We start from the raw sequence: 11,831 nt of genomic DNA on the forward strand, positions 1-11,831 counted from the left end.
GCCCTCTGGAGTGAGAGTGGAAATATAGTGGCCCTCTCCATCATCAAAGTTGCCCACCCCTGATCTGAGGTATGGGTTGTGATTTTTTTAATTTTCAAATAGTCATTCATAAAAAAAACTGTCTTGTCTAAAAGATTTATTTCCCCTTGTTTTACCAGCACCTGGTAGTAAGTAGTGTGATAACTACCGCCAGAAGGTTGTTCTGATGCACCTAAATGGCAGCTTGTCAGCTGCCATTAAACAACAAAAGAAGTGAGTGCCCACAACCTATGTGCAATGAGAAAGGGTTATTTTCCACAGCATGTCTTATCGTAAATAAGCTGAGTGTGCTCCCATTCTTCATGCTGAGCATGTGGACATGCTCATTTTTCTCAATAAACATAATGGAACAGTTGCTCAGATTAGCCTTTATAAAGTCGGTTGTGTTAAAAAATAATGTTAATTTCTGCACTGCCTTCAAGGTTTCTTTATCGTTACATCTTGTATGTAACGATAAACGTAAAGTATATTCTGTTCCGATTCCTCAGACATTTTCACTCAGGGGTATTAAAAATGTTGACACGTGTAAAATCATGATCATATTATGGCTGTGTTGAGTCTAGTGTTTTATGAGGAAGGAGGTGGCATAGTTCATTATAATGTGTGTTTTATAGGGTTTTGGGGTTTAACAGTTTAATTAGATTCTGTTGTGGATTCTAGCTCAGTAAGACAAGCATTGGATCACTAGAACATGATCTAAAAATAAAGACAGTTGTGAAAACCATGAATGCATGTCGCTCTCTCGTGTGTGTGTGTGCGTGTGCGTGTGTGTATTTTTGTTTGAAATGTCCATCCCTAATTGGAACACAATACATGCTGATAAAATACAATGTTCTGCTGCAAGGTGCAACACGACATCCAATGAGAAGACAAAATGTATAGAATGCAAAAGATGACATGCACAGATTGACAGTGTCTACCTGTTACAGCAGTTATAACAGGTTTACAGATAGGATACATGAAACCAGTCTGAACATGGGAAGGGAGTCACTTAAAATGCTAAACCCTCCCCTCTAAATTTAGCATTTGAGCTACTATGGCCCCAAACTACTATTCCAGGACAGAATTCCTGAGATTTGACACACTCAGCTCTTTTAAAAGTATTTGTTTACCTAGGTTTTTAGCTAGATTCTGTATCAACTACAAAGCTAACTAGGTTCTTCTGTTAAAGTTAATTGCTTTGTCTTCGTTTACCTTTATTTCGTTTTTTTATGTTTTAATATTATAATTTTTAAATTGATTCAATCTTGATTGTGTTTTAAACCGTTATTATTATGGCTTACTATCTATTTGCTATTTTCTGTAAAGCACTTGGTTAACGGTTTTACTTTTCTAAAATTGATATACAAATAAAGCATATTATGAGCTTAGAAAAGGGACACAAAAAGTCTTAAACCCAACCAGCTGAATACAAATTAAAACGGTGGCATAGACCTTGTTTCGCTGGTGTACAGCCATCAGGCTGTGAATCATTCTTAATATATATGTGATTAAGTGGCTGGGCGTGGCAGCACATTTCCCCTCCAGAAAAGTACTGCTTTCCATAACTAGTCAGTCACACACACACATACACACCTTCTCTCCGCTGGAGTAGAAGAAGTAGCGTAGCCTCACAATGTTGCAGTGGTCCAACTTCCTCATGATCTGTAGTTCTCGGTTCTATGAGGAGAGACACAGGGTGATTTCATTAGGCCACAACGTCTCGGTTATATTGCACAGTGACATTTCACAGAACCACAGCAGCTGAAATAAATTGCTGTTATCATTGATCTTGGAAGTGGGAGTGCCGGGATAAGAAATGGTCCCCCAAAGAGGATTAGAGGAAAAAAAGTACATTTGAGCTTGTGGTGAGGCACAACGGCCGAGAAAAATTCCAGTGCAGCGGGAGAAAGGGCAGAGCCTTAGTGGTTGTCGGATGCCATCGGTGACACTGAGAAAGTACAATGGAGGGCTGTTCGAGATCTAAAACGATCTAAAACAAATTACTTTAAACGTCATCTCCTACCCCGCCTAGTGTAATCTAGCTCAGAGGTAGATAGTTTATCTTTGGGCAGCACTTAGGTGCAATGAGGTTTTATTGATATTGCATCTAAACCATTGACATTTAAACACACCAAAGATACCTCACATTTGACAGTGCTATAACCCGAGAGCAGCACCGTGTTATCAGCTTGCTATTGCACTGACAATGCCTCGTCAGACACACAAGACATAACCTGGTACAACTTGAAATATATATCGTCGCTGTCGGGCAGAAAACATTTATGGCCATATTTTAACCTTTTGTGTTTTTTCGTAAATGAACACCCTACTCGATCATAAAAACAGTATTCCACCCGAGAGACAATATACTGTATGCGTGTCTACAAAATCATGCACCCCGTTGCCATCGAGACAAGCTCCTGTAACAGCTTAATTAAAAGGACGTGTGTGGGCGATACCTTAAATCTCTTGTCCTGGAGAACCTTCTTGATGGCCACCATCTCCTGGCTGTCGATGAGGCGTGCCTGATACACCACGCCGAAGGAGCCATTGCCGATCACCTTGATGTCCGTGTACGACACTTCCTGCGGGCGGTCGGGGCCCTGGCCGGGTGTGGCGACCACCGTTGTCACCTTGCCACTGTCACCTGGAGGAAAAAAAGAGACACTGGGTTAAGCATACTTTGTCCTATGATGAAAACTGCCGATCTACAAGCTCACAACGTGGCGCAGCATGACTGCGATGCTTAATAATTTGTACTTTAACATGAGCCGAGGCTGTGCAAACACCACTGTTCCTGTGAAAACAACGACAGTCCCAATCGATATTGGGGTCAAAAAGAAAGGCAATTACTTGTTGATTTTGCTGATCTCAATAATTTTATTGCACTTACATATGGGCGTTCTCAGATATGACTAAATACGCGAATATTCAATGGTTATTAACAGAGGAAAATAAAACTGCCATATAGTTCCATCACGTGACGTATTGTGCTGCACAATTACCAGCCGATATTTAATAAAGTTGAACTATAATCTCATTTCAACACTATAATTTAAGGAAACACCCGGGGGAGTGCAAAACGCAGACTCCGAGACGTTTAAGCGTGTCTGTGTTCCGTCGTACAGAGAGCTCGCAGTCGATCAAGCCCGGGCCTGGGTTTTTATAGGCTTACTTTATGCATACCAGAGTTAGATTATCCCATTTCTTACTTTACTCTCTCTCTTAGTCAGATAGATGGACCGTTATTGATCCCGCGGGGGAAATTCAGTTGTCATGGCAGAACAGGAGAGCTACAGAGAAAGAGAATACAGACGGGAGCAACAAATAATAATAATACTTGTTATTACATATTGTCACAAGACAGGGTCTAATAACGGCGTGGCCTCCATGTGGCCAGTCCGTAGCGTCCACGTCATCTATGACATCATCAGTACAATGGCGTAAGTCATTTCCTTTTTTTTTAGGCAAAGTTTCAACATGGCCACCCGCAAAGCTCTGACCCGCTACCAACGCCCCCGAGGAGAGAGAGGCTAAACGCTGACAAGCGCTCCCTGTGTCTCTGAACGGCCATGACCTCCAAGACAGCAGGCTCCCAGGCAGACACACAACAACCAGCTGGTAATGAGCTCCTCAGCCTTCCCCACAAGGGCCGTCACGGTTACAGATCTAAGTTGACGATTAATCGTCACACAAATAAATTGCGATTAACGATTTCATTGTGTTTTTGGCATTGAACATATGAATAAAAACAAAAGAAAATGTAGGCTTGTAATAAAAAAAAATGCACAGGGCAGATATGACAAATAACTTAAAAGTACAAAGAAATTACTGACCTATTTAATAATTTCATACTTTAAAAAAAAGGTATTAAAAAAATTGCAGGAATGGCTGATCTACAAGCTTACAACATAAGCTTGTTGCTGCTATTTCTGGAAAATGTATGAACATTTTTCAACATGGAAACGATTATGCAAAATAATTGCGATTATCTCAAATAATTGCGATTACGTAATAATTGTGACAGGCCTATTCCTCACAACACCACGCTCCCCCACAGGGAAAAAAACAACTAGCACACAGGCCCCACACTAGCTCCACAACAGTCACCTTGCGACCTCACCTCGGTGGCCCCGTTCCAATACTAACACACACCATGCTCCCTCCACACATAACAGAAGAGAGATCTAGAAATACAGGGAGGCTAGGCGCATGGGCGAGACAAATAAGAGCCCAGTCTAGTTAGAGGTAACTTTGTAGGAGGCCAGCTGTGAGGTGTGTGTGTGTGTGCTCCAAACGTACAGGGGTCAGGGATGCTGCGGGCTAATGTTCCACCAGGAAAACAGGCGAAGTGAGCTGCTCACGATCTAACATTGACTGACAGCCAAAACAGTGGCTTGGTCTGTGCGTGTGTGTACTGTGTACCACGTGCAGGGTCAGGAACTGATCCGACTGACAAATCAGCCCCAGAAGCTGACATGGGTAAAGGAGGGAAAGCTAGGTGAGAGGCCTGTTGCCAAACAGCTTGTCAGAGCCTGTGATAAAATTGCACGGACAGCAGCGAGCGCACACACATGCATTCGTCAATACCACTGGCTCTGCGTCATTAAATGGGAAGTGGGATGACTGTGCATTGAGCTCCCGAGCTCTCACTCCCGTCGTCAATTGCCACATTCGTCTGTCTTTGCAAAACACATGGACACAGCTGCGTTGTGACAGCCCGATACCAACGCTGTTTTAAGTGGGTTGAGCTCCAGAACAACCTGAAGCTCAACCCACATTAAACAGTTGAAATGGTAATGAGCTTCTGGCAAATCCCCCTCCCCACACTCATCCCTGGTAATGAACAACACGGCTGTAAAGGTCTAACATATCTATGTTGTTTGGATTTGTTTCACTTGACCACAAACAAATGTTATTTAGAGGTTAGGTAGTATATGTTGTTGTTTACACTCCGCTTATGTGACCATTTACCCAGTCATTTGTTGAATAGTCGGGTTCATGCCATTTAGTCGGATTTCACACGTGTAAGTTACTCTGGATAAGAGAGCATCTGCTAAAATGCCTAAAGAATACATTGCAGGGAGACGGGAAGGGTGACAGACAGGCAGTATAACACCTCCGGGCGGATTCAAGGCGGGGTCAGCTATGAGAAGGACTATAGTGTCATTTCTGTGGTATGTACGCTTCTTTCTCTGTGACCCACTGGGGCATCCCAGACGATGTTCTTTCTAATGAGAGCCATGGAATCTCAAGGTCCCCGGGTCCTCTTGACCAAGTTCTATAGAGCCACCATTGAAAGCATCCTCTCCTAAGTCCTCATCCATCAACCGTGTGGTGCAGCTCAGCCTCCACCCTCACAAAAGGACAGACTGCAGCAAATCGTGTGCACAGCGGAGAGACGGACAGGACAACACCAGCTGCCAATCAATGAGCTGTACGATGCCAGGGCCCATACGCATGTTGGCAAGATTGCCACTGACCCCTCTCACCCAGGCAACCACCTGTTTCGGAAACTCCCCTCAGGACGGCGGTTCTGTGTCATCGGAACAAGGACCACACGCAACCTGAACAGCTTCTTTCCAAGGGCTATTTCCCTCCTCAACGTGCCATTTAACAGCAGGAGGAAATGACTACCTTCCTATGTATGCACTTTATTCTACTTAATAACTAACTTTTTTTATTTTACTTTCTGTGTATTCTTATTATATTGTTATGCATGGTTTACTACAAGTGCACTTGTTCCGACCACAATCCCATTGTACATTAGAGGTGTGAATCCTCAATGGCCACAGAATTTGATTCCATTACGATTCACCAGATTAAAAGATACAAAAATACACCGCATCTTTGTCGCTGTGTTGCTTTGTATCTGTGTTGTTCAACGTGGTCGCTGACTTCATCAAACGTGCGGACATCGGATGTATCTTCATTACGCTGGTTTCCATTGAAAATGAATGGTAGCATGTATCTTTTAATCTGCCCGTGTGAACGCACCATTAAGGTTAGAGGAGCCCTCTCCCAACACCACTGAAGTGCTCTTGAGCAAGGCACTGAACCCCAAAATGCTCCAGCGGCGCTGCTCAGTGGCCAACAGTACAAGACTGTGGGTGTACTGGGCAGCTCCCAGGTTTTAATGTGTGTGTGTATGTCTGTCTGTGTGAGTGTGAAGCAGGGCGTTCCTGTAAAAGAAAATGGGTTCTCAGCGAACCTCCCCTGGGTATATAAAAGGTTAAAAATAAATACAAATATATACACACATACAACAAATAAGCTTTTCAAACAGCAGCTGTAAGACATTTCACAAACTGTGCTATAATCTGCGAGAACCAGTGTTAATTTAACTGAGTGTACAAATGTAACCACATGGACCTGTGGTGTTTCTGCAGCCAGGGGACGTGAGCCGACGTGTGTAGAACAATGTTGTACACATCAGCATTAAAGTCACGGATGATTTGAGTCAATTTGACTGAGGAATGTGCCCTGATTGTCCACTTTGATACAATACTGAAACAAGACTTGTTGATCCAGCCTACCTCAGTCCATCAGAGGCTGAGGAGCATCAGTAGCGTTAGCATGTTAAAATAAGTGTTAAATAGCTTCATATTCCCATATTAATCGTCGCTATAGTGTTTTGTTCAGTAACAGGTGTCTCTCCGCCTCTGCAGCTGTTTAGTAAGTACACAGGGGGAAAAATGTCTCGTCAGGATACCAATTGTATCCAATCAGCAGAGAGGAACTCATACAGTCAGGATAAATTCACTTGTTGTTTATCCTGTATTCTGTAACAGAATAAAGAATAAACAAGTGAAATTGGAAGTGAGGAAACCCAATAATGAGCAGACAAAATTGGAACTGGAACACTATAAAATGTAATCCGACATCTCTTTCCCAATAGGATGAAATTTGTGTCCCACCTGCACATTTATTTGGTTCATTAAAGTGCTGGAGAGAACAGGAGACCCCTGTTACTGACAAAACACTCTATAGCAATGATTGCTATCAGAATATGGAACATGTGGTTTATTTTAAATATACAAAATATCACTTATAGCACTTTTAATGTAGCATCACAATTCAATGCGACGCTGCCTTCGGAAGTAAATGGAAAATAGACAATAAACATTAGCAAGCTATAATCGATTATGTAATGTCGACACTGCATCAATGCAGAACCAATCCACGTCGCATCTTAGAATCAATTTATTTCCACACTTATATTTTAGGCAACCTGTATCTAAGTACTTTGTCTTTTTATGTCGACCTGTCAAAACAAATTCATGCATATTCTGTACCTGGTAAATTTGGTGAATACAAGTGATTGTGATTCTGTCCCCACACGGATGTCATCAAGACAAATTCCTATACAGGACATTATGCATTTCACAAAATCATTCTAATTTGAATAGATCTAACACAACACTTAAGAGTGACCGAAGAAATTGTGACATTACAATCTCACGGTTGCTACTGATGGCCATCTGTGAAGACATACTCAATGTTTTTCAGCAATACAGCGGTTCAACACCTCTCTAGAGCATTTTCATTAAGTGAAGCACAGTAAGTGGCAGTCAGAAAGCAATCGATAACTTGGCCCGTATCACTGAGCTAGCTCATGCCTCGCTCTCTGCCTTCGCATCACCTTAAGTTCCTGTGGTCATTCCCTGCCCATGAAGGGGAGGTCCTACAGTCCAGTTCTACACCGCTGCTGCCTTTTAGCATCACTTTTGACCTCTTTTTAAACAAGTTGAGTCCGAGGGGAGCACATTAAATATGGAGTAGCAGTGGCATGATAGGCCCCTGAATAATGAATGCAAAAATGAGCACTCCGACCAGCTGTCAGTGAAGAGCTTTGCTTTCCGTGGAAACGTACGCTTGCCTGATGATTAAGAGGCAAAGAGGACGAGAGCAGAGCAACTTCCATCATGGCCAGACAGTTTTTAATTAATCGGATAGCTAACAGATCATTTCTAAAAAATAACAAGTCTAGTACACTCATTACCTCACAAAAAGGATCAGCAATTGCATGGCCATATATGTCACATCAGAGGTAGCAAATTACCAAAGTGGTGGCATCTAAGGAATAGTGATAGTGTTTGTGTGTTACCGGTGGTGTGTTGACTGAAGCTGGACAGAGATGGCTACACTCAAGGAATATGAGGTAACTGAGGATGAATCAATCCAAAAACTCCTGGTGCTGGGCCTTGAAATTCATAATGAATGGTTTGCAGACTGCCCCTGTCCAATGTCTATGTAATAACTAAACGGAAAGTACAAAGTGGCCTGGGCCACATATTCCGCAATGAATTAATCATAAGCTATGAACTAAGCGCAACATTAAGCCAGTTTAGAACATATAGAAGCTAGCCGTGGCTAATAAAGCCCGGACCACATGAGCTTCATTCATAGCTTCATCTAAATTAGATATTCATTGTTATTGCTTCAAATACAAACAATGACATCCTCTGTTTCACAAACTAAGGACTTCAGATAACACATACAACTTCAATTACGTTCAATGACTCTTCATTTTCATGCCAGTGATCAAAAGCACATGTCCTATTTGGCAATTGGTAGAAATCTGATTTTGAAAAACGAAATCTTTCCAATCTGTACACCGGAAACTGAAAAAACTCAACTCTAAGTTTGACTGTATCACTGTAACGCAGGATGCAGTTAATGATGCCGACCTGCTGTCTGACACGGTCCTGTTTCCCGGTCTCTTGCGTTTGCACCTGGCAAGTCAAGTGTTACTTCTAGCAGCCTCGAAAAACAAGTCTGCCTTAGCCAACACAGCACTTTCTTGTTTTGGGGGAATCTGCGAGGTGCGAGACACCATCAAGGTGGGAACAATGCTTTCTCAGCGAGGCACACCCGGGACGGAACACTGTGGGCAAGAAAAACCCTTTAATGTCCATTCAAAGACAAGAAAATGCCAAACTCTGTGAACCAACAACAACAAAAATCCAATACATTTATATTGCAGTCATTTACCTAAAGGTCCCACACACAGATGTATCTATAACCGCCTACATGTGGGAAAAATTGGCCCGCACTGAGGGCACAGCAGACCGAGACAATTTTTTTGTGTTCTTAATTTAAAGACCCGCCTCATCCCTTACTTCTGCACCGTTATCATAATTACTCCCAAACATACCCTCCCCCACTCCTTGTCTTTCTCTTCATTCATATCACCTCAAAAACACACCAGCCCAGGAGGTTTACACAGTCGAGTTAAACTCTTTCACATGGCTATAAGAACTGCCAGGGCTGTGATCTCCAGCACGTCAATAGCATGGTTCGATGGGTGTGAGGCTTATGAATTTCAAACATAGAAATCTAGTGCTTTGACCTAGCTGAGTGAGAACACACCAACAACTGGGCTTGCTTATATTAGGCTTGCATGTTGCCCACTAACTAAACTGAATACAGATTGTGATGATGCAATATTCCAACTATGGTCTCTCCCAAGTCTGCCCTTGTCAACACCTCTGCCCCCCTTTCAGATACTCAGCCAACTGCCACCTCTGTGTAGTCAGTCTATTAGACTGGCCATACAAAAAAAATCTTGTCATCACACCAAATGAAACACCAGAGGCATCTTTTCTGTTGTAACACTGCCGCTAAATGGCCTGCTTCAAAATAGGGAGAAGGTACATTACTTTGAGTAAAGACATACAGTAGGTGGTTGATTATTGTAATCTACCAGGACAAACAATGCGAGTGATTTACAGCGAATTAATTCAGGAGCTGGCCTGATTGGTGCTGGTATTGTTGACAGGAGCATTGCATAAGCAACAAGCAACAATCTGGTGTCTGACTGCAGCTACAGTACATGCTAACATGGTTGAGGCACTTCATTATTACTGTCTCGGGAGAACATCAGCAGTAGTTGTCCATTTGACTTTAGAGCCAGTTTAGATATATTTGCTCAGTTTCAGTTCATCAACTAGACATGTTTCTATACATGCCAACACACATGACATATGGCTAGTCGACTGTACATCGGCTAACGATCGATAGCCATGGTGCAATCGTAACTTTGTCAAAGTCAATTGCACTCAAAGACGTTGGGTTATTAACGATTAAGTTAACGATCCAAGAGTTGTACTAGCGATCACCTAAGTCTACGGACTGTACGGACACCTAACGTTAGCTAGGCAAGACCAGACTGGACTGGGGACGACGCCTAACCCCCTTCATTTTCATCTCTCTCGCCCCTTTCGCGTAGTTAACAGGCCAGCTATCTTAATCTCTGATCAACGACGGATTTGAAATGCTATTTAACGCTGTGGAATTCACACCATGTTCACGTTAACGTTTGAATTACAGCTATTTTCTCGCTGAAAATGCTACTATGTTTGCCACTAGCCTGGGTAACAGCAGCTAACGTTAGCTAGGCTATGAAAGCCCTTGATGGCCAGAACCCCATACTGAAAAACATAGCCTACTACTACTAGCGTTAGCCTGCTAACTGGCTAGCTAGCTAGCTGGGATCTAGGATGAGTACACCAAGGATCCAACACGTATGTCACAACTAAGCGTCACATTGGTGCCAGTGTTGCCAGGTTCTGAGAGAGAAATAAGCAACCAGATCTAGGAAAACAAGCCCAAAAGAAGCAACTTAATACATGAGATTGAGCACTTAAAACCTATGTGCGTAGCGCGAGGCGTTGTTGTGGGCTTGTAGATCTGCTATTTTTGGCTAATGTGTCCAGAAAAGGGATGCTAGTAGTTAATGAAATACAAAAAATCCTATCACACAAAGATTTGGTGGCCCCCCTGTAACTCTGAGGACCCCCTAGGGATCCCGGACCCCCTGTTGAAGACCCCCTGTGCTACACACTTCCGAGTGTATGCGGCGTCACTGACCCATCCTTGGCATCTTTATTCCAGGCTGACCGTTGATCGTGTGCTAACGGCCGCTAACGTTCGCTAAACATCATAAAAAGCCGAGACGTCAACGTTTGTCACGAGATTGTCAATCATATCGCCACACGACTAATTTCACCAGCCGGGTTTTACGGTACGATCGGTGCGATAATACTTACGGGATAGTTTCAGATTGCCAAAGCTCGTCGAGCTGCTTCCACTGGCCTGCGAAGCCCCGGTCTTTCCTGCCGCGCTCCCGCCGGCCACCGAAGACCCTCCACCGGCTGCTGCGGCCCCGGGAGCTCCTGGAGGCTCGGCGAATGAGCTCGTCCTGGGCCGCCCGCTGCCGCTCATATTTGTGTTATAACTAAAAGCACGGGGCAGGGGGGAGGTAGTCGCTATAAAAGAGCCAAGCGGGCACAGACTTCAGCTATATTTCCCTTAAAAGATTCGATATAAATGAAACTGCACTGATAGCGTTTCGTATGCTAGCCTGGCTGTTCGTCTCCCCCTTTCTTCTTCTGTGGAGCGCTGCTGGTTGGGGGGGACCGGGGGACTTCACGCACAGCGACGTACAGGTCGCGTTGACTTATGGGTGATGGAGTTTTCTATGACATTTAGTAGCAGTCGGAGTTGACTCACTGTGCTGTAAAAATGCAACAAGGTCATTTAAGCAATGGAAAAGCCGAAAGTACCGCAGTGTCTGTCTTTTAGTTTATATTTTTACTCTAGCGGCAATGTTATAATACAGCTCCTGCGTGAAGCTTCTTTTTGATTAAATTGTTTTGTTTCAGTGAAATAAATGCACCGACGTCACTGAGACAAAATTCCGTTACGCACAAACATAACTGGACAGCTTCTGAATCTAAAAGATAACTGTCAAAGTGTACGAAATACACTAATGAATAACATATGAACGCATCATAATCAATGAAGGC

General features: G+C 43.3%; 1 protein-coding gene across 1 annotated transcript in view; it reads right to left on the minus strand.

Moving 5' to 3' along the window:
- The window catches only part of gsk3ab (glycogen synthase kinase 3 alpha b), a 28,043-nt gene extending 16,611 nt beyond the window's left edge, over positions 1–11,432 (minus strand). Inside the window, exons 1-3 of the mRNA XM_080425634.1 lie at positions 11,073–11,432; positions 2,481–2,668; positions 1,615–1,698 (exon numbers count right to left, since the gene is read on the minus strand). Coding sequence (XP_080281760.1) covers positions 1,615–1,698; positions 2,481–2,668; positions 11,073–11,247 — 447 coding nt within the window. The 5' untranslated portion in view covers positions 11,248–11,432. The remainder of the gene's footprint in view (positions 1–1,614; positions 1,699–2,480; positions 2,669–11,072) is intronic.
- Between the last annotated feature and the right edge of the window lie 399 nt (positions 11,433–11,831).

The sequence above is a fragment of the Gymnoscopelus braueri genome (genome assembly GCF_963280865.1).
Source record: "Gymnoscopelus braueri genome assembly, chromosome: 4".
Classification (NCBI taxonomy): Eukaryota; Metazoa; Chordata; class Actinopteri; order Myctophiformes; family Myctophidae; genus Gymnoscopelus; species Gymnoscopelus braueri.